The sequence below is a fragment of the Buceros rhinoceros genome, unplaced genomic scaffold (assembly GCF_000710305.1).
Source record: "Buceros rhinoceros silvestris isolate BGI_N320 unplaced genomic scaffold, ASM71030v1 scaffold7973, whole genome shotgun sequence".
NCBI lineage: Eukaryota > Metazoa > Chordata > Aves > Bucerotiformes > Bucerotidae > Buceros > Buceros rhinoceros.
Window position 1 is genome coordinate 1 of NW_010404166.1, and position 23,422 is coordinate 23,422.

The 23,422-nt window shown below is 40.1% G+C and overlaps 2 protein-coding genes across 2 annotated transcripts in view; one reads left to right on the forward strand and one right to left on the reverse strand.

Moving 5' to 3' along the window:
- Positions 1-92: 92 nt before the first annotated feature.
- Positions 93-13,915, forward strand: EIF3M (eukaryotic translation initiation factor 3, subunit M). The gene is made up of 11 exons (XM_010133263.1): positions 93-206; positions 1,174-1,306; positions 2,811-2,949; positions 3,310-3,433; positions 3,679-3,773; positions 7,339-7,422; positions 8,784-8,883; positions 9,308-9,389; positions 12,445-12,588; positions 13,150-13,210; positions 13,637-13,915. The coding sequence occupies exons 1-11, from the start codon at positions 93-95 to the stop codon at positions 13,755-13,757; spliced, it is 1,197 nt and encodes a 398-aa protein (XP_010131565.1). The 3' UTR covers positions 13,758-13,915.
- Positions 13,916-14,650: 735 nt separating this feature from the next.
- Positions 14,651-23,422, reverse strand: part of CCDC73 (coiled-coil domain containing 73) — a gene marked incomplete at its 5' end in the record, with an annotated part of 38,817 nt that continues 30,045 nt past the window's right edge. The window contains 4 exons of the mRNA XM_010133264.1: positions 14,651-14,905; positions 17,576-17,709; positions 19,327-20,862; positions 21,981-22,146. Of these exons, the coding sequence (XP_010131566.1) occupies positions 14,651-14,905; positions 17,576-17,709; positions 19,327-20,862; positions 21,981-22,146 (2,091 nt within the window). The remainder of the gene's footprint in view (positions 14,906-17,575; positions 17,710-19,326; positions 20,863-21,980; positions 22,147-23,422) is intronic.

Sequence of the window (23,422 nt, forward strand, 5' to 3'; positions counted from 1 at the left end):
AAGGAACCGCGTGTGCTCTGGAGTGGCCGCCGCGTCGCTCCTGTGCGGGCTGTTCGCTGGAGAGAAGGGACGGGCCGTTCAGGATTCGGTGAATGACAGAAAAGGCCGTGTTTGCAGTTCCCTCTCCAGAGCCCTTCACCTCCCTAGGGCTTTGGTTTCGTCTCTCCTCAGCAGCACTTTTCTTCAGGAGAGGCGAGCTAGTTCGGGTGAGGGGCCGAGCGTCACCTGGGCGTCTCGGCGTTGCAGGGTCCTGGGCACTCCCGGCACGGAAAGCGGGGCTCTGAGCTGCTGCTCGGTTTGGGCTCTGAGCTGCTGCTCGGTTTGGGCTCTGAACTGCAGGGCTGCTCGTCCCCGGTGTCGAGTGAGTGGTGCATGTTACACAGCTGGAAACCTGCCAGAGATGCAGACACAGCCACTAGCTTTCAGTCCGGTTCCACTTGCCATAATGTCTAGTAAATCGTGCTCAAGTCGTTAGTCTGAAACACCTTCAGTGCAAAGCCCTGGAGCACTCAGCTGTGTCTTACGGCACCGGAATGCTCTGACATTGAACTTGGTGTAGGTGACACCTGGTGTCGCAGCCGCATCCCGGTCAGAGTTGCAGGGCCCCACATGGATTCTTTCTGAAGGGTTGTGGTTCTGCGGCCGGAACTGGGGATTGTCAGTTTAACGCACAGGCCCGTTGCTTAGTGTAGGTCTGAATCCTTGTGTGCAGACAGAAAGTTCTGCCTTCTGAAGTGGATTTGTTTTGTTTCCTGGTGAGGAAGCAATTAAATGGTTTTTTTGTTTTGCCTGAAGTTTTCAAAGGCAGTAAGAGATAATGAAAAATCATAAGGAGGAAGCATCTTTGTCACAAAACCTGCTTCAGCCTGCTGTCCCCTAACCAGCTGTGACACATTCATAGTGCCAGGAAGCTCAACAGTCGTGTGTCTGTTCAGCTGCTGGCAAACAGCCCCGGCGCACGCAGCATCTTACCCTGGGTTGGGATTTGGGTTCTGTGTTGAAGTGGAGGAGAGGGAGTGTTGTAGGATAGAGGCTGGTAGGAGAAGTGAGGGGAAGTGTGAGTGAGTGGTGAGGCAGAGGAGGGGTTGCAGAGCAAAAATCTGTAAGAAATGTAATTACTTTGCTGTTCAGAAAACAAGAGTTTTGTTCTGTGTGCGTTGTCTTTTTTTAAAGGCTGCAGAACTTCGAGCTTACCTGAAATCCAAAGGAGCAGAAATCTCTGAAGAAAACGCTGAAGGTGGACTTCATGTGGACTTGGCACAAATCATTGAAGTTTGTGACGTGTGCCTGAAAGAGGATGACAAAGGTTTGTGTCTTCAAGTCTGTAGGTTTTGCTGAACGTGTCACCATCAACGCTTTCAAACAGTAACAGTGGGCAGAGGTAGAGCTGTGGGGCACGGCTCGCACGTCAACACGCGTATCTTTACTGGAAATGCTTATTTCCATCATTGCTGTGTAAAATTTGCGTGCACTCTATCCCTCCCTTCTCCAAACTCCAGCACCCTTTGAAGCAGTCAGAAATGGAGCTAGACTGTTTGTGGTGAGTTGTGTGTAAAATAGATTTTTCTCTCTGAAAAGAAAGTATCGTAAAAATAAGACTTTTTGTTAATGCCTGCGATGCTGCAGATCAAGAGAAAATTAGGACTAGACGTTGGTATTTAGAAGATTTAAGGCCTAAATATTATTATTCTTTGAAGCCACTAGGATTTTCAGTAGTCAGTGACTCTTTCTGAGTTTGGGCTGTCGATCCCTAGAAACCGCGCTAATATGTTTTAGTGACGCTGATAATGCCGCAGTAGCCTTGCACGATCCTGCTGTGCCAATATACACCTTCCATTTAGAATTCTCTTGTGAAAAGGGGATTGCTAATAGCAAAAATAGGTGTTGTTTGGATGAATGCATGGCTCACCTAAGGAGGAGTACTTCAGATTATTTTTCATGTTGCCTTTCACTGTAGGCAAATGAGTAAGAAATACTGGTGAAGCTTATTGCTCTGTTGTTTGATGTTCAGATGCCTTTTTTAGGAATAAATTATATTTTCCATGTATAATGAATTTTGTTCTCCTTTGCGTAATTGGTATTTGTCTAGACTGAAAAGAAACCACAAAACTGGTCTGGTCCTGCTTAGGAGGGATGGAACACCAGGCTTAAAACGGGAGCTGGGGAGGCCTCTGAATGCGCTTTGTTCTTGTGGGAGCTTTCCCTGTGCTGACTGGGTTTCCTGTGTGCTCTGGTGGAATGTCGTACTGTACTTGAGCACTAGGTGTTACTGTTCTCACTGCAGAACCATGGAGCAGTTTTCTGAATGTGCAGGAGAAAGCCACTATATTTTTTTAAGACCAAAACCATGGTGTTCCTCTGACTTCTCATATGTGTGAACAGAGTTTTCAGGGCAAGTGTGATATCAAATGCCAAATTCTGTTCTGAGCCTAATGAAGTAGATGCAGCATGCAGAATTCCTTGTCTTTTGAAGGTCTGTCTGAAGAATCTAAATGAAGCTGCTGTTTATTGTCTGTCGTTAGATGTGCCTCTCTGATTCCTTTGATAGTACTGACAGTGAGAAACTTTGATCGGAGTGAGGCACCAAGTTCTTGTCGCTTGCTCAGGAATCAGAGTGTATTAGAATCACTCGTCCCTATGTAGGAAGTAACATGGAGAGCACAGGCTTGTGGCTCCTCGTGGTGATTCATGCTGTACGTGGAGGTGTGCTGGTGAAAGACCATACGAGCCACATCTCCACTGCGTTCCAATGAATATCCAGAGTGGTTGCTGCTTGCAGCTTAAACAGCTGCGTGTTTTGTTTTGTGCAGATGTTGAGAGTGTGATGAACAGTGTAGTGTCTTTGCTGCTTATCCTGGAACCGGACAAACAAGAAGCACTGATTGAAAGCCTGTGTGAGAAGTTAGTAAAATTTCGGGAAGGAGAGCGCCCGTCTCTTAGATTGCAGCTGTAAGTATTGCAGAGAGAAAAGTGAGACAAAGGTAACTTCAAATCAAAGTGTGGGGTGTTTGTCAAGATCAGTCTCCCTTGCAGAAAGCACTCTTCTCTTACCTCACTTTTCCCTATCACAAAACAGAATTACTAATACGCTTTCTTTGCTGAAAAATTACAAAATTTAATTACAAAATTAAAACACACAGTTCCCAGCTGCTTTGCTGAAAATGGTTACAAAACAGGAAGCTGTTACAGGTCACCACAGACGAAGGTGCCACCAGGTGCTTTGTGCTTACGTGTCCTAGAAACAGTTACGTGCGCTCCAGTAATGTTTTGGGAAAGCTCTGACTCTCTTGTTCGTTGTCTGTGGTTTAGCCTGAGCAATCTCTTCCATGGGATGGATAAGAACACTCCTGTGAGATACACAGTGTACTGCAGCCTTCTTAAAGTGGCCTCGTCGTGTGGCGCCATCCAGTACATTCCAACTGAACTGGATCAGGTAATGAACGTGGTGCTTCGAGTTACGTATGGCCTCTGTGTAACTTGCTAAATGGCAGTCAGAGCTGATGCAGACTGCCTCTTATAAATTGCCAGAGCAAGGTCTGGCTGCAGAATCTAAATCAAAGAAGAAATAGCTGTGCAAGATCTTTTTCAATCCTTTTCTGACTGAGAGAAAATGAGACTTTTTTCAGATTTACTTTAGTCTTTTCCCCAACAGATCTTTTCCACTTGTATTCCACCTAGGTCCGAAAATGGATTTCTGACTGGAATCTTGGCACAGAGAAAAAGCATACTCTTCTGAGACTGCTCTATGATGTCCTAGTAGACTGCAAGAAAAGGTATGAAATACCAGCAGTAGTAGGTAACTGCATTTTAAGTCGATGTATTTTAAATGATCTGTAGGAAAAGTATTTCTCACAGCACTTTAAAATTCATCTGTGCTGATAATTCAAACACAGTTTTTTTCTTTTTATATTTTAGGTATTCTTACGTTAAACCAGCGTTTCCAAGAACATTAAAGTTAGTTGTGAATTAGCTGCAAACCACAGACTCCCAAAATAATGCTATTCCTTCCTGTAAATATTAATCTTTAAGCATTGTTGCATTACGCCAAGTTTATTATTTAACTGCACTTCTGACATTTTAGTGCATGGTAGTGCTATCTCTTACTTAATGATGTGGGGAGGCTTATCAATCACAGTTAACAGAATCAGTCTTCCAATGTAAACATTACCTTTAGGACAGAGCTCTCCACTAGTCATGGAAATTGATGTCCACAGAATACCTGCTTGGCCATTGTAAATTATCACGCTGGATCGTAAGAAGCATCTTTGATCTAACAAACTTGGCAGACCAGTGTCTTCTGGCACGTAAAGTAATCCTGTGTGTATCATGCCTGTGAATTAGTGTAGGTCTTAACTGAGAGCTGTCATCAGTTTATCTTGCGGATGCGATACGGTGTATTGACTGCACTGGCCAGGGCTGTGGAGATGGGCTGGTATCCAGGGGTAGTTTCAGTGTGGAGTTCCACAGCCTATCTAAACTGTCCCTGCTGTAGTTCGGGATGTGTGTGGTGTGTGCCTGTTGCTTCCCCTTGCCCTTGCCTTTCACCCTGTTTTCTGAGTTAGTTTTCTACGTTTTTTTCATTTTCATAGTGAGGCAGTGTCAGGAACTCCGTGCTGCTGACTTACTCTGGGAGCAGAATGCACCTGCATTTGCTACATTTGCATAACCTTGTACTGCTGCAGAAGGAAGCAGTTCTGTCCTGTCCCCCCATTCCTGTCCTGTCCCCCCATTCCTGTCCTGTCCCCTCCAGCTACCACTGCCTCTGTGCGGGTCCTGGAGCGGTGGATTGGACTGGGGAGATGACCTTGCCAGGAGTTTGAAAAGTCAAGGGTGGAGCTGTCACAGGAACAGGAGAGTTTCTTCTGACAGGAGAGTTGTCTTACTGTGGCCCAGTGAAACTGTAGCCTGGAGATGCTGCATCAGCATAGCACGATTGTTTTTAACTAACCTAAATTTCAGAATGATTAATCCTCTTGGAGTAGTTACACTGTGAGCTAGAACATTATTGGGAATTCTTGTTCCTGTTACTAACATCAAAATGCTTTTGCGTTGGTAGTACTGTATTTCAGATGGTCAAAATAATTTCAGAAGTGTTAATCAGAGATCTTATACATGGCTTAGAGCTTACTTTGTTTTGCAAGTATTACGCTGATACTTGTAATGCTTCTGCTCTTTTAAACACTTCTCATTCTATTGATTTATTGACAGGTTTTAACTAGCTTAATTCCCATACTTAATAGCTAACTGTTTCTAGCTAGTCTCGTTATCAAATCTGTGAATTAAACTTCTAATTTTTGTTTCCAGTGCTGCCAGTAAACTTGCTACCAAGCGGTTTTTGGTTACTAATAATAGGTGGTATTTTTAAGTTAGGCCTGTAATATATTACTCCTGCACTCAGTGTCCTTACCATCTGTTGCAGCAAGCTTTGCACTAATGGAGCAATTTTTCAGGGCTCTTACACTTCTCCCCAGAAAAGAAAACACGAAGTGACCCTAGCACCTCTGACCTGGCTCGCTCTCCTGGATCAGTGGGCAGCATTTGCAATCGTATGGGAAAGTCACAGCAGCATTCCAGCTTCAGCACTCAGGAATGTCTACCCAGCAGTATGGGAAAATAAGTGGGAACGGAAAAATACGTTATAAAACTCATACCTCAGTATGTGTTGATTTATAATTGAGGGAAAATAATACATTGTGGAAGACAGTTGACTTGATTTGTTTGTTTGTTTATGTTTTAACTTCACTCAGTGCGGCAGCAGGGATGGTTCTCCATAGCTAGTAAACTTTACCCCAGCGGGAGAGTTGGTAGTGAACAGATTGGTAGCTCACAAAAAGTAGATCTTGCAGATGTTATGTGTGTTCCTTTTCCTGCAGTGACACATGAAAGCTTGCTTTATCAAATCTTTTCCAGTCACTTTCTTGTTGAAGTTTCTTCTTTCTGATGATAAAAATCATCTTGATCTCTTCGAAGAGGGATTTTTGTCTTTCCCATGATCAACTGAAGATAAAAATGGTAGTGGTGTCCGGAAGACATGGCTGGTGTGGCTTGTTTTTGAGATGTATTTGGTAGTGGAACTTTGCAGGAGATTAGTTACTTTCTCTGCTGCTTCTGCTCCTTGCCATAAAGGCGCTGCAGTAGTTCTGTGCCTCAGCTGCTTTACTCTTCAGCAGTTTCCTAGCTTGTTGGTATGAAACTGCAAGGTAACGCAGCCTGTTTTCCCTCAGTTATAGAGGAGCTTTACAGGCACGCATGGCTTGCATGAAGCCAGAGTTGAGCTCTGCTGCCAGGCCCTGCCGGGCGCCAGCCTGGTGCAGTTCTACAGCTGGTGTCTACCACTGACTGGCAGGATTCAGAGTGGGATTAGACCTGCCCAAGTTTACATTCAAACCGGTCTGGCAGGTCTGGTTACTATTACCTGTAGCAAAAAGCTCAGCATGTCAGGCACCTGCAGAGCAAACTGTCACAGACTTCTGCTTTAATAGTTACCAAGAATTCCACGAGAAACAGCAAACAGCTTTTTGTGTCTATGCACACAGCAGATTCAATGCATGTATTTTTTGCTGAATGTTTTGTAAGAAGCATCAGCAGTTGGTGGCCTCACTAGTGCTAAGAACTGTTACGTGAAAATCAATCGGAATTGTTGAAATGACACAGTACCAGTCTCGGAGCTGTTCTGCAGTGACACTGATGTGCTACTGTTTACCCGATAACCTGGGCAGACAAGGCTGTAGGTTTTACTCGGTTTTCTTAGAATGAGTTGTTTTTCTGAAAGCTGTCCATCAAATAGTGTCGGAAGCTGCTTGCTCCACAGCAGCCTGAGCCTATCTAATTGCTGTCTGCTTAACTTCGTCAGCAAAACAAGCAGCTCTCACTCTGAACACTTGAAGGGAGAATCTGTGAAAGCAGAAAAGGCAGCTTTTACACAGTCATTTTCCTAACCATAAATATTCTTTAAGATATGCCATTTTACATTTGAAATAAACTTTGCAGTGCTACTTATTCTGCAATGATTAAATCCAGATGTGCATAAGAGGAGCATTCTAGTGAACCATATAAAGCTGTTCCTAGCTCAGAAAGCTTTTTCCATAACCAGCAGGTAATTTATCAATTTAAGAGAATGAAATGAAGGGTGAAGATAAACATTTTTTAGAACAAGAATTGAAAGAGTACATCTAGTTAATTTGTTCTCTCCACTAGAATTAAAATGGATCATCTACATCTTTTTCAAGTGTAATTTAATTTGACCTATAACATCATAATGGAATTATTTAAATATTTGAGTGTCTTGTTTGAACTATTTTTTCAGCAGTCTTGAGGTAACTTTATTTTCTTCTGCAGTGACGCTGCAGCAAAAGTAATGGTGGAACTACTGGGAAGTTACACAGAGGACAACGCTTCCCAGGCTAGAGTTGATGCTCACAGGTAATACTGACTTCCTGCTTTCCTTAAAAGCAGCTTTTTCTCTTATCACCAGTTGTATTGATCACCTTACTCCTAAGAGTATCGAATGTGCTGGCAGGCAAGGGCCCTGCCACAAGCTCTTCTCTGTAGTATGGCTGGATCAAGAGTTTATCTGTGCAGTCTGCAGTCGGTTTGGCTGTTTCTAGGCAGGGGCAGGTTTACTCCATTGTGCAGGTGCACACGTGTGTTTCTGGGCACTGCGGAGAGATGACCCTTCGGTAAGGACTTTGTTTACATCAGCTTTGAAGTTACAATTGGAATTGCATCCTTATTTCAGACTTTTTTACTTACCAATTGTTTGATTCTCTAACTTGGAGTGGGTTTTTTTTTTCAACTAGCACTTTTGTTGAAAAGAAAGTCTTGCTCTCTTTTCCATGACTAAGCACGTACTAAGGATGTGAATTGCACAGAAATAAACTCACTTGTTTGACAAACTGGGAGTAAACTGACTCTTATCAGTGTATTTTCCCCACTGGCCGAAATGAGTAAAAGTTTGTATTTTGACATTCTACCATGATTCTTCTTGCTTAGGAATTAGATTTTTAATAAGTTGTATAATTCTGCCAGGTATCTACAACTGATAGTTCTCAAGGGAGTTGTTTATACTTGAGGATGGAGGAAAATCAGGGTGACCTATTTTGAATTTTAAAGTGTCTGTGCATAAATGAAAACTCCATTGACTACGCTACAGCAATCTGAGGCCTTTTACATCTGAAAGAACACGTCTGCCTAGGGTGATCCTGTGGCTGTGTCGCAGGGTTCTTCCAGGTGTATGTTGGCTGGCAGGATGGCAGTCTAGGCTGTCAGAGCGAATGTAGCACTAAGTCTTCTAATGTGCTGCTTTCACCTAGAGCTCTAGAAACACTTTAGGTCTGTTTATAGTCTGGAGCTGCAACTGATAAATCATAGGCCTTGCAGGGTTTGGTATTGTGGTTTTCTCTGTTTTGTGTCATGTATTCAAGAATAATTAATCTTCCTAAACAACTTAATTCTATGACATTTTAGGAGGACAGTAAAAGTACCTCTAGGAATGAAGGCTGGGCTGGAAAGAAATGTGCAGATGGAAACAGAAAGCTGATCTGTAGTCTTGCCACCTGGTAAATTTCAGTTGTAATACTGGGCAAATTACTTAATGCTTTCTGTTCCTTGTTTTTTCCATCTGTAATATGAAGATCAAAATTGAAATGTGACGTATCTTACATCTAAAGAACAGTTGAAAACCCTCGTGTGTTTCCTAGAAAGCAAGGAACAATGAATTGAGTTATACTCACCCATAAATGCGTGTACTGCTGTAAAAATAATTATTTTCCTTTTCTAATCAGATGTATTGTACGAGCATTGAAGGATCCAAATACCTTTCTCTTTGATCATCTTCTTGCCTTAAAACCAGTCAAATTTTTGGAAGGGGAACTTATTCATGATGTAAGTAACTGTTGGTTTTAGCAAGTTGGCTTGATACTTGTAGAGTGCCTTGTTTTGATTCATGTCTTGAAACTCACTGCGATAGTTATCTGTGTCAGTAATACTGAGCTGCAATAAAACAGAATTAAAAATATTCCATGTGGAATGTTTCTCTTCAGAGGTTTCAGAAACTGAAGAGTTACAAATCCTGCCTCACATGAGTTCTGTAGCAAAACTGCCTTTCAGGTCTGAGAACAGGAAGTATGTGCAGCACAGATTGCCCTCAGCTATTGACAAAAGACAGAATCTTAGCTCTTAACAGTTTACTTTTCTGTTCAACACCAATAGTTTATGTGTATTTATATAAAAAAATATCTCCAGTCTGCAGAGAGGGAAACATAGGCAATATTTTAAACTGTTCTTATATTTGTTTTCCATTTTCTAGCTTTTGACAATTTTTGTAAGTGCTAAACTAGCATCCTATGTCAAGTTTTACCAGAACAACAAAGACTTCATTGACTCCCTCGGTAAGTTTTCAGATCGTTACATTTCTGACTACTGACATGGCTTCAGATACGGAAGCTGCAAAGTGCTTTGGTCTGAACCCATATATTGACACTGAGGAAATGTAAAAGGTGTTTTGAAGAATGGATTAGGGTTTGTAGACTCTAACCGCCACTGAAGATCGACCATCTAACTCTGATTTGTTCTCTTAGGACAGGCTGGTTTATGCATTTACAAGAGAACTTCATTCCCCTTAAACCGTTTGGGGGGTTGGAGTTTTAATGCACTGACACGCTAGGCTAGGCCAGAGATCACTTCACTGAGTAAGCCAGCAGCTTGCATAAAAGTCTTACAAAGTCAGTAGTCTTAGAAAAATTACACAGCAAATACTTCTCCTGAACATAAGATAAAACATGCAAATTGTGTGTGTGTGTGTGTGTGTGTGTGTGTGTGTGTGTGTGTGTGTGTGTGTGTCTGCTTGTGCTGGTGCATTAGACCTAGCAGGCCACAGTCTGTCCCAGTTAATTTGTTTCATCACATGAAGCAATGTGATGGAATGTTAATGTCAGCACCCTCTTTATTTACACACTGTGGAAAAAAGGAGTAGTAATTAACACTTTGGCACTCCCCCGTTGATGTGTAATTGACTGTTTCAAAGGAGCGCTGGTTCATAAGCTATTGCATGCATTAAAATTACGTTTTTTATATTCCAGCTTTTTAGGACAGGGGTCAGTGACAATGCAGAAGTTGCTCAATGATGCAGGTTTTTTTATTACTGCATTAAGGTTTTGACATATTGGTAATGAATAAATGTTTCCATAAAAATAAGATTTTTTTTTTTTTTTTTTTTTTTTTTTTTTTTTTTTTTTTTTTTTTTTTTTTTTTTTTTTTTTTATAACTTTGATTTTGAAATGACACTCGAGCACTGGCTGAATGCATTTCAGGAAGGGAATAGTTTTGCAAAAACAGAGTTTAGTGCAGCCTTTTAAGACACGCATTATTTTGTTTAATGGAGTGTGGTATAATTCTGAGAATAATTACCCTCATGCTGGTACTTTGGATATTAAAATGATGGAACTATCAACGTGATTTTTTTCGCGGATAAAATGAGCAGCAAGTTTTGGGCAGCTTGTGCGTATGGGATAAGCGCATACCTTTTGTCATACGTGTTCGGACAGTAACACTCTCTGCCTGCCTTAGGGGAAAGTGGTTTTTGTATTGTATTTACTTTTATGTATTCAGGTGGCTTATCTGTTAGTTACTTGTCCACGAGTATTTGCTGAAAATGCTGTTATGGCAACATTTGAATACATTTATGGAAGATTAATTATATATATGTGGTGTTAATCATATACAGTAGTCATCATCTCCTTTGCTTTGCTTCCCTGCGTCTGTGTTTACCTCTAGGAATAGTGTGTGCATTTTCAATATATCTAGGAGTCACATAATCTTAAGTACAACCCATCAGTATCCCTGACACTTGACAAAGGCAGCCTCACCTCCAGTTCGCTTGATTCTCACCTGCTTCGTTCTGAACGGCTTGGAGCGATGGACGAGGGAGAGATTGTGAGGCAGTGCAGAGCGGAATGCTAGGAACTTGGACTGCGTGTTTCATCCATGCCTTTGAAAAAGAAGGGCAGTTTGGTCTAGAAAAACAATACCTTTAGAAAATGAGGCATTCAGAAATTCTTCAGAACACTTTGATCTGTTCCCAAAATAAACATATTTTTAACCACGCTTTAAAGATTTTCATTTTTTTTAAATAACTTACCAAGATACTAGGCTTTAAAATAAAGGATATTAGTAACAGTATTTCAGTGACAGGACAGTGTCAGTTTTAGTTCCTGCCTTTCCTGGATGAGGCCCAGTGAGGGCTGGACTGTGTAGTGAAGGCTCCTACAGGTGCCATCAGTTTGTTACAGTCTGGTTTTATTAATGCTGACAACTCAGGCCAGCAGTAGCATTATCTGTGTCAACTGAATCGCCCTAACATGTCCACATTTAATCTGGGACTATCAGCAGTCTTTTTCAGAAAGTTAATCAGCATCTCATTTGCATTTGTTAATTAGGGTTAATGTGTGCTAATTGATTTTTTGATGCTTGTAGAGTTCCATTAAACCCAGTTAGGTATAGTTGCTGGTGCTCCTCATTCGTATGAATTATGGTGATCACATTTTTGTTGAATCAGTGCCAGATAGGGAATCTGCATCATAATTACAGCTAATTAACACAACACGATGTCCTGCACTAATGCGCTTTCCTATTAGTGTATGGATGTTATAAATTCCAAACTTAAATATTTACTGAAGCAGTGTGAATGTTTGTAATGTCATTACTAAGCAAAACGGTTGATGTTGTTTTAAAGAAACTTGCACGGAGTCTCAGTTGGCACCTCACTGAATGCTGACTGAAGAATGCCCTGGTTCATCTGAATGTCTTAACTCGGTTGACTTGGACCTTTTTTCAGGACAACAGTCTCTGATTCAGATGTGCAAGTCCTTGGCTCAGTTCCTCGTGCTGCCATTTATACAGTCACGTAAAAGATCTCACCTAACTTTAAAAATCTGTTCCTCTATTCTTGAATTTGGTGCCAAAACACATTCTTCTGGCACAAAAAAAGGTTACATTGCTAAACCGTTACTGAGAGAGGTTTATTTTCAAGCAGCTGCATGAGAATGAGCGGTGAGGCTGTCAGAGGGTTTGGAAACTACTGGTTGTGTATTTTCCATTTGTTGTTGCATTGCTCTTCTTCCATTCATTTGCACCCTCGCCAACCGAGATTCTGTTAAGCTGATGTTTTTACTGTTTAAAAAAATCTCTACTTCATTTTTGTAGATAGTTATTACCTTTTATTGATGTCTGAGTCCTGGTGGATTCACAAGTAAATTAGCTATTTTAGCAAAACACGTGGGCAAGGGCAGGAATTAATAGTTTACCTCAAAAATGTTAAGGACAGGTAGAATATTTTCTTTATGTGAAATAAGTTTTAATGGAAGTATATATAATAAAAATCACATGAAAAACAAATCAATGAATTCTTATAATTCATACCCATAAACTATCAACGCTTTTACACAGGCTTGTTGCATGAACACAATATGGCAAAAATGAGGCTACTTACTTTCATGGGAATGGCTGTAGAGAATAAAGAAATATCATTTGACACAATGCAACAGGAACTTCAGATTGGAGCTGATGACGTAGAAGCATTTGTTATTGATGGTAAGAACTGTAGTACCACACTTCACACAAAGTTGATGAACAAATACCTTTTATAGACTTCCCAGCGGATGTTAAATATTCAGAAAAAGACTCATTTGTGATTTGCATTTGTTACAAGATATAGCTGCAAAACTTCATGCTTAAAAAAGACATGCCTAACTGTTGTCTTTTAAACAGTGGCATTTTTTCAGTGACAGGAACCGTATTTAATTTAATTCTTTATAGAACTAATAACTAGTTTGTGGGTTTAATTTGTCATCTGGTTTTGTTTGGTGTCATTAAGACAGGATGTGTTTGTAGGGGAGAGAAATTCATAAAAACGGCACAGGATATTGCTGTAGTGGATTGGCACCAAACAATAGGAATCATGTATGACCTTCATCCCTGTACATCGTTTTGCTTTTCGGCCTCCTAGACTGCTAAAGCCAACAGCAAAACTGTATTAAGTGACCTGCTGTGATTCTATGTTTGTATTGGTCTAATTTTGAACAGGTTTTATGCAGTTTAGTACCTTTGCACTGTCTTTAAAATACTGCTCAAACCAGCATTGCTTTTTTGCAGCTGTAAAGACAAAGATGGTGTACTGCAAAATAGATCAGACACAGAGGAAAGTGGTTGTCAGGTAAGACTTCATTCTTCTTAGCATTTTGCAGAACTTAGTGTGTTCTAATTATTTCACATACATTTGGAGAATATTTTAACTAGAAGCAAGGTATTGTTCCTATCAGCTGCTGGTAGTTAAATAGTTGCTATTTATCATAATTTTATTAAAGCTCACACTGAATGTGATTAGCTTATTTAATGAAAGAGTCCTATTTTCCAGCACATTTCATTTAATGACCTAATAGTGACAGGAATACTAATGACTGGTTTTGCTCTAAATATTTGGGAAGGCTACAGAATTCTCTAACTGGTAAAGTGCCGCCCTTTATATAGAAAAAATGAAAATTTTCCTATTCACTTATGAGAGTAAAGAAATGCTATAAGAGAATTATTAGGTGAGCATGACATCTAGTAATCATCTTCCAATTTTGTTTTACTTCTCTAGTCACAGCACACATCGGACTTTTGGAAAGCAGCAGTGGCAGCAATTGTATGACACTCTAAACACCTGGAAACAAAATTTGAATCAAGTGAAAAACAGTCTCCTCAGTCTCTCAGACACCTAAAAATTTTTTTGACCTAGTAGAGTCACTACAGATGAAATTTATTCTAAACTTGGACAATTTGTGAATGTTTCCAAAGTACAAGCAATTGGTTTAAAGAAGCTAAATATTCTCAATTGCAACACACACAAAAAAAGCAATAAAAACTAACATGGGAAAATATCTTCTGTTGATTTTTTTTTAATGTAATTAGCAACAGTAAACCATAGCAATATTGGTTATGCTTCTTTTGTTCTTGTTTAAGTTTACAGTGAGGATCTTTCTTTGCAAGAGGTGTGGGTAGGAAGGGAGGGACAGCAGAGAAATGGTACTGCAAGTAATTGTGAAGTAAGAAAATTTCCCTCCTAGCTTGAGGGAGGAAGAATGTGAACCCGTTTACGAAGCAGTATCTCTGTAAATCATAGCTGATGCTCTGGTGTTGAAAGGGACCTTATTGATACAGAATCAACTACAACGGATACATTGAAATGATTGGTCAGTAAAGGTAAGCAGAAGATTTTCCTGTTCTGCCGCTGTAAGCTGTAAACGTTTGTAGAAACCATTGCATTTTGAAACAGTTGCAGCTGATTTTTCTTGAAAACTGAATGAGCAGCCTGACAGAAAGCAAATTGAAGTATTTCAGCCAAGACTGCCGAAGGGTACCCTTCTGCTGCTCCTAAGTAATTGTTTAATTTTACTTAATGGATATTAAAACATTAACCTGTGAACTTTTTGACTTTGGGCAGAACCCATAACAACTTCGATTTGATTGTAGAAAGAGAGAGCTAACGTTATTAATCGGGATTGTATCCACTTCAGAACATAAAGGTTTATATGCTGTATTGAATGGCAACACAGTACACGTATACACTATATTCTATAGTAATACCTCCAGAAATCTGGTTTACCAAAGTGAATTATTGAGCCCAAAAGACATGTGTTCTATCCCCTGCAACTAGTATTCGCTGGCCTTCTTCATATTTTCTTTTTCTTGCTGAATGAAGTCTCTCCAAATTTAGGATTTTCTCCATTTCTTCTATTTGGTTTTGTATAATGGAGTTACGAACAGAAGAGCTGTTCTCATCTCTGAGTGCACTTTCACTTCTTGCTGGAGTTACAGTCAGGTGGGAAGACTTCTGCTCGTGCTGTAAAGCAGTAAATCCTTCCTTCACCTGACCGAATACAAACAGAGCAGTTAGTAATCCGGTGAGACTCAGGGTCAAATTGTTGGATTTTGCTGCGCATTAAGGAAGCAAGGAAATGTGAACAGAAAGGTAAGTCAACTGGAAAAAAATGTTTGATTTGAAGTGCTTGCTTTAGCTTTAACGTAGAAAACTTGACAATGACAAATACACTTCTATAAACCAAATCTTAACCTAAGACTTAGTACCGAACAGCATGATTAAAAAAAAGACAACTTTGTACTGAATGCAGAATAGCAAAATAAATAGTTTAATTAAACAGTTTAATGTTGCAATTGACGTTTCTATTGCTTTGCAAGGATTTGATTAGCAAAACCCAAAAACATGAGGTTTATAGTGTTAACTCCCGCTCTGCTTCGCTGTATAGCTTAGAAAGCAAACACCATTAACTAACGCAAAGGCTGTAATAGGTTGGTTTTTTATGTTAAAGACCTTTTTGTTCTCAGTAATTTTAATTATTATTCGATAGATAATTCATGCCCATCCAAATCAAGCACACATGGCAACACAGTAAGGAAACAGGTTTTTTGCTTGAATTCCGAGTTCTCCACTCGTAATCCCACTCTGCATGGCTCTTGGGGAGGCCAGTGCGCAGCACCCGCCACCTGCCTGAGCACATGTGCACACAAAGCCATGTCACACAGAGCCAGTGTGACTGAGAGTCTTGGGGATCTCTAACGTGACAAAACACGTCAAAACCTCTCTGCAATAGCACGTGGAGCTGCATCTGTCCTGTACTACTCATCCAAGAGAAAATCTTGCATTTCAGTCTTCTAGGTGGAGAAGGCGAACCTTCCAGTGAAATAAAGCCATGACGTGTTACTTGGATTTTACTGGAGACAACAAGCCTTTAGACCTCTTCGGACAAGTAACTGCAGCTAGGTAATATAGACGGCATTTTAGTACAGTTCTGTGAGAGTGGGTTTAGAATAAAGCTTTAAAAAAAAAAAAAAAAAAACCACAAACCAATCTCAGCTGTCAAACTAAAAGTAAAACACGTCTTATTGCCAGCCCTGAGTAACTTGGCATCCTATGGGCTACGTATGCATGAAGACATTCTTTGCTGAATAGTATGACTGCGCAGTTAGGGCCTGATGTTTAAACGGAGGTGAGGATGCTTATTCATCCTTACCTTGGTAGTCAGGCATGTACAGACTAATGTTTAAAACAGTTCTTCCTGTTTTCACGAGAATTTTATGTGCAGCTGCAGCATTTATTTTTAATTTGTATCACTTTTTAGAGTACAGTACTTTGGTTGAATGAGGTTATCCAAACTGCAGAAGGCCTAAGTCTGCTATAGTTAGTTATAATCATACGTATTAGTCAAAACCAGTAAATGGAACAGCAAAAGAGGCTGCTGAGCCTATTTTTAATCTTCCAGCAGCTTTTCCATGTCGGTCATAAAAATGACAAATTTAAGGACAGAATGACACCAACACAGAAGGGAGGGAGTGGTCTATAATATCCTAGGCTGAGATTTCATAGATTAATTATTTGGAAAGCAGCCTAAGGTCAGGCCAGCAAGGAACTCTGTTCTTGTCCATCTCAGCTGTTACTTGGCCAGCTTTAGTTCGGAAGTGACAAAGTAGGTAGCACCGTGATCAGATAATGAAATACAGCTTTGTGTTAGCTGCAGATTAGGTATTTTAGTTCACCCAATTCCTGGCTCCACCTCTGAGAAGAACCAAGAGGCACGGTAAATACCACCCCTGGCTTTGCTCAAAGCCACCTCACTGTCATTCCCAAGTAGAGGTGTGTTAGGACAGTTGAGTAATGTAAAATCAATGTAAATCAATTTTCACTTCTGAATTTCAGAGAATGTGATTGCTAATGGCATTGAGAGCTGATGTAAGGGCATCGAAGTCAGCCAGCTTCGTCACCTGAAAACACTCTACGTCCTGACCTCAAACCTCAGCCAAAGGCAACAGCCATAACTACCTGAGAAATACCTCTAGAACCTCTTCTCAAAAGGCAGGTGAACTGCAGTTGGAAATTACTGTATGGCTTCTGAATAACGTGTTTAGCATTAGGTCAAACGCTAACACAGCTCCACAGTAACATCAGTCCAGAAAAGGAGCCATTGCTAGTGCCAACCTCAGTGAAGTTCTCTTACAGGGAACCAATAGGTTTCTTCATAGTTCTCTGCTTCTGCACAGGTTTGTGTAATGTCATCTACTAAATAACAGGAGAACTCTAAATATGGCTTCATGTAAGTGCAGCATGAACAGACAGGCTGTGATTCAGAGACAGGCTCAATTTCTGGTCATTCACAGGTTCTTTTAAATAACGTGTTTCCTGTATTACTCGATAGGAACAATGTTTTCATACTTCTACACAGCTCCTTTTTTTCTTTTTAACTCCTACTTTTACTGTAGGTGATGATTTTTATTAGGGTACACGATGAACTACCCTCTTCCTCCCCTCCCAGACAGACTGGTTAGCATCTGTTTGATTCATATGCTGTGACTTTTTCCTGCTGCTTTCTATCAACCTTAATTGTGAAAAATGGTGCCTTGCTGCCCTTTTGATATTATTTTGGGGATTGACTCAGTCTTAAAGTATCCAGATGCATACAGTTGTACAAATATCTGTGGAATTAGCTCACTGAGGTCTGGTCCACAATATTTTTAATTGACTTACGTGTTCTGTGGGAAAAGAAGAATCATAAAAAGTCTTTGCTATAGCATTCCATCCTTCACTAGGTTCTCCCTGGGGGTCTTGGTGGATACTAGATGTATTCAAAGTGTCAGCAGCTCTGTTAAAACTGCTAGAACCTGATTGACAAAAAGGAAATGGTTACAACTGCAATTTAGTCTCCAGGCACTAACTGTAAAGTAACTAAACTTCTGGTTTACCTCTGATCTTAAAAAATCAAATATTTTTGTTTTAAATCACTGAATCTCTTGTAGGCGTTTCCCTCTTCATTTTTCTCTCACATACTTCTGCATCTATTTTGTCTGAGGATGAAGTATGTTTCTACTCTGATTACAAACATTTTATATAATTTTCATATTGAGTTAATGACAGAATTGTTTTTTATACAAAATGCATTTTGAATAGTATTTTTTCTAATAGTATCAAAATCTATCTTCTGATAATGATAATAAAATACATAATTACTGCCATCCTGATTTTATATTCCAGGGTGACTTGTAATAAAAGGCATTCTAGGGACAACGTTTTTTAGACAACAAACATTTTAAATAAGGAGTCTTTGTAAATGGCCATGCCTAGTATTTCAGGAAACCAGGCTATCGCCATCTGCTAAGAGTAGGAAGGGCAAATAAGTAGATTAATCATGGCAAAGTGTAAGGCGGCAATGCTGCAGGCGCTTTATGCACCGCTAGTGGACTTGGGTGAAACCAGGATAGAGTTGCTTGCAAGATCCAAACACAGGCGTACTTTCCCGATTACCCCTCATGCAAAGAGTGGCTGTTCCGTCACTCCACAGATGCCTGTCGATCTCTGCTACAATACTAAAGTCTTTGTTTTGCTGTGAAAATGTGTGTACCTCATGTTATGTAACAGTTAATTAAGAATACTGTCATTTTCTCTTGGGAGGAAGAGGAAAATGGTTATGAGGTTGTGTTTGTTTTCTTTTCTTCAGAGTTTGCCAGGAAGATGTTGCCCATTCCCAGTTCATTCCTCCATTTTGATGTGGAGTGGCTGCTCTCTGCAACCAGCGTTATATAAATAGTAAATCGTATTGTGGTTAGGCAGTGTGATTAATTTCCCCAGACAGGCTTACTAAACTGTTACCAAGGCTCTTCACCTCGAGGTCTCCCATACGGCTAAATTGTTCATGCTTCAGTAAGGGAAAAAAAAAATCAAAACCATTTAGGGCCACGGTCCACATGGATTCCACTGCAAGTTTGCCATTTGGCAAAGTATGTCGGAGCACAAAACCCAACCACAGTAAATCTGGGAAGCTGCAGAGCTGAGTACCACAATGACTTAGGTGCCCTGACAGTTTTTCCACATTGCAGTAATGATTTAGAAACACGTGGAATGAAGCTCATATTTACTGGTTTGCGTATGCAAAAGAGAGCACGGAATCACTTCCAAAATTGCTTTTCGGACATCTGCCCAGCCCTGACAGAATACGCTCTACAGTAGGGTTAGAAATGCCTATAAAAATTCAGGTGGTCATTGCACTGCTTTTCTTTCTCCAAGTGAAATATGAGGGAAAAGTTTATTTAATCGGGTAATTGAGTAAACAAAATTGTTTACTTGCATTTATACTGTAAATTAACAGAGAAATCTCATCTTAATAACTAAAATGCCAGCTTTATGTTTTTCTAATGCTACACTAAACTTAGCTGCAGAAACTTCACATTTTTGATAATTTTTAAGTGTATTCAGTACATGCTGCAAAACATAAATTGTCTTACCTAGTCCTGCTTCTGTTCTGTCAACGTTTACACTGAGATTTTGTATTTTTGAAATAACCTTTGTGTTTTCCACTAAGCATCGTAGTTTTCCTTTCAAAAGGGAAGGTTCTTTGGAAGCTGAAGCTTGACCTCTCATTTGATTTACTCTTGAACAAGAACTGAGGTCCAAAAAATTTAAATATGCTGGAGATTTCTCAGCTTTTTTATCTGAGGTTGAAAGACCAAAGGATGACCTTCCACTTACGTTTACTAAATTTCCAGATGTTATCATGGGTAAAGAGCATGATTCTTTCCGGTGACCCTCAGCAAACTTCCTTCCTGGAGCAGTACTATTCAGTGAGTCTTTCTTCTCTTTTAACAACGCGTTATTCGTTGAATTACTAATCTCCAGGGGATGTCCATTTTTGATGGACTGTATCTGAATATCATCATTAACTTTTGTACATGGAATTTGTTTATCTGTACTAATTCCCTCTGTTGGGGTTTTTTCATGAGCAGTTATTTCAAGACCGTCAGCCTTTACTGGAGATACGGCTTCATCATTTGTAGTCTGTGGATGTGTAGCACTCCCTGTTTGTTCAGTACTGCTTTGTGCAGAGTGCTTGCTGTGCACGTCATCCACATTTACTCCTTTTTCTGGTTTTGGGGGGCATAAATTTAAAGTACTTAAAGACACATTATTACTGTGTTCTTTTGTGGCATCATCACGGCTTGCATTATCACAATACATGGTTGGTAGATCTTGAGCATCAGTTTCTGGACCATCAGTGCTCCTCAGCACCCCATTTCTGTTTATGCTTGTGGCACTGTCATCATCATTTCTGACTTCAGCATCTATGTGTGTCTGTTTAAAAAGAAGCTTTTCTCTATATAAACCACTCAGATTTAGTGAGGTGTTTTCTGATTTCTGTAATCCATTGCCTACATAATTGTCACTGTCCAGGAAGCTGCATTTGTTGCATTCTGTTTGAGAGTTTTCTTTAAGATAAGATGGGATGCCAAAACTTAATTCCTGAGCTTGATGGTTATCTGTACTTGTCTCACACACAGCGTTCTTCTCAGTGCAAAGAACTGTTTCGGACTTGGGTTGAGGTGCTTCAGGTGTAATGACGCCTCTGTTTTGTTGCATGGTATTGAATTTATCTGCCTGAGCACAATTTGATTCATCTGTGGTATTGTACAATTCTTGCTTGCTAGAGTCAGTCTCCTGAGTTCCCTTTTTCTTGTAGGCACGTACAGTGTCAGTACTGTCTAAGACAACCTTTCTGGTTTGTTTGTGGGCTGCTGCCAGTGGCTCTGTGCTGTCCTGTAGTTTTTGTTCTAAATTTGCATTGTTTTCAGCCAGCAACATTCCATGTGTTGCTCCTAGATTTTCTGCTTCTTTTTCAGTGACATGTGTTTCTGAGGTCTGTCCTTGGGTAATTAAATCAGTATCTGTGCAGAGGGTATTCCTGGGAGAAGCCTCCCTTTGCTTTTCTTCATCAGGGCTAGCAACATTAATTTCATCCTTAAAACTGTTGTCAAGAACTTGTAAATCTGTTCGGAGTAAGTGTATTCTCTGGTTAGTGATAGATAACCCAGAGGTTAAGTAATGCTTTATTTTTACAGTTTAAAGTTTCCAAAGAGATGGATTCAAGATTGATATCAATACCGATTTCTATCTTACATTACACACACAAGTCTATCAAAAATTTACTGAAGATGAGTATTGCATTAACTTGTAAAATATGTATAAACTGTTTATACAGAAAATATATTAACACTCTGTAGATTTTAGATATGGTTTATAGTTGAAATATTTCCCAACTGGTATCTGTCAGCCTTATTATTGAAAGGGATAGGCATTGTGATATTTTAACACATACTTAATCAACCGTTGTGTGTCTACATCAAGTTTAAGCCACTGATTACTACTGCAACTGTATTTGTCTTTACTTCTGAAAGCGACATTTTTAGCGAAATGGAAACCAAAACCAAAAAGCCTGTTTCAAGGGCTATGTTCATACCAAGAGTAACATGATATGACTTGATAGCAGTGGGCCAGTGAGGAATAAGAAGCACTTCAGCATCAGAAAGGTGTTTTCTGAAAGGTATGCTGGAAGGCGGTGAGTATTGGTCTTTTAAAGCAGTCACCTTGCAGTTAGTAAGCTGCAGAATTTCCGCTTCCCTTTGCTACATTTTAGAGACAGCATTAGAATCCAAGTACATTTCCTTCATGTGGCTTCAAAAAATTACTTCCTGGAGTTACAAAGTGCTTTTTATAGAGAAGTATTATGATTATCCACACGAACAGACCGTTAGTGTCCTGTGCAGCACAACCCCTCTCTGCCTTTTTACATTGTTTTATGGAAATGGTCGAAACGCTTCTCTACACATCAGAGTTGTTCTTAACCCCTGTTCACTTGAACCAGCAACAGCCTGAGGGGTTACAGCTGCCGGATCTTACTGAATGTGCCAGGGCAGCCGCGGGAAGTACTGTGCTTTCCTTCCGAGCGCTGTGAATGTATCATGGATCAGCACTAGCAACACTAAGAATTTACTGTGAGTACAAAACCATTTCAGGCAGGAGTCAAGCATTCCCTTGTCCTATACCGTCTGTACACATTTATCCTTTCTTCAGTACTACTTACCTGTTATCTCTGTAACGTTATTACCTTCTTCTACCTGTAATTCCTCAGCACTTACAGAGTAGCCCATTCTGGTTTTTACTGCAGGGTCTTCATATCCCAGATCACCGTCTTTGCTTATTATCGATTGCATACATTCATTTTCTTTTTGAATAACCTGCATTTCACTGTCTTTTGAGTGTTCTTGACCACTCTAGCATGAGAAGGAACAAAAGATTATACATATTTTAATAACTTACAGTTATTACAGAGATTTAAAATTCAGGACTTAGATTTAAAATTACTTTTACAATTCTGATGGAAAACAAAGACCATTCACCTGAAGTATACAACGTTAATGTAAATGAGAAATGAGGAAAAAAATGAGAAAAAAAGAGAAAAAACCCAAATAAAAATACTGGAGATTTCTTTTTTCTTCCATTAAAGATGGAATTCTTTTATAATCTCTTGCTTCTAGGAGCCACTTCTTTAGACACACCAAACAATATATAAAAGAGCTACTTACAGTGGAACTTTCTACATCTGTTGGTGTGGGCTGAACTGCTGAATGCATCTGAAACAGAGATAGCAAAGTGTTCTTAGAAAGGGAGCAAGGTTACATGATTCCTCTCCAGATTTTCAGACGGGTTGAATAAACCTCGTTGCCATTAACTTCAGATGGCTCTTCAGCCCTTCAAAAATCAGTCCAAGATGCATAAACTAAAATGCCTACATATCAACACTATTAAACCTGGATTTTAATTTTTTCCCCTGTGATTTAGTAAAATCTAACTAAGCAACACACATAGACCTAAGATGACGTTTCCCTCAGAGCTTTTCATACTATGAAATGCAAAACCTTCTCAAAACCTCATCTCCCCGTTGATATACCCACAGAAGAATTAACAGTAACCCATCGCCAAGTGCTGCCCTATTCTCTAATGGTACACAGCTGTATTACAGATTATACTGAACTAAAGGTGAACCGTGCTCAAGTTAAGCTAAACTGCAGTTTGAGTCTGTAATGAAGTCTGACATTGTACCTCCCTTAAAAAGGCCTTTTGCTAATTACTATTCCGCAAGTGATCAGTATGAAGAAGTTCACATGCATTCTAAATTTCATGCCCCATAAATAATTGCAGGGATTTCAGTTTGCAGTAGGTGCAAAAATAAATATATGCATGTTTCCTTACAACACCGGGAGCCATCATCATCATCATGGCTTGGCTTTGCGAGCGAAGATCTGGGAAGGGCTTTTCCCAGGCTCACTGCAGGCGATGAGTGCACCCTCCGGGGCTGCGTGGTGGGTTTTTTAGGTGAGGTGCAGCGTGTGCGGAACTGGCTCCACCCTTTACACCTGAGGTTCATCTGCCAGGGCCTGGTGAGCTTGGAGCTTGGACGGTGACAGCGAAGTCCTCGAGTCATAGGTTTGGTTAGAGCATCCTTCTCTGAGATGATGGATGCCTTACAGGGCTAAACGAGCTCCATCT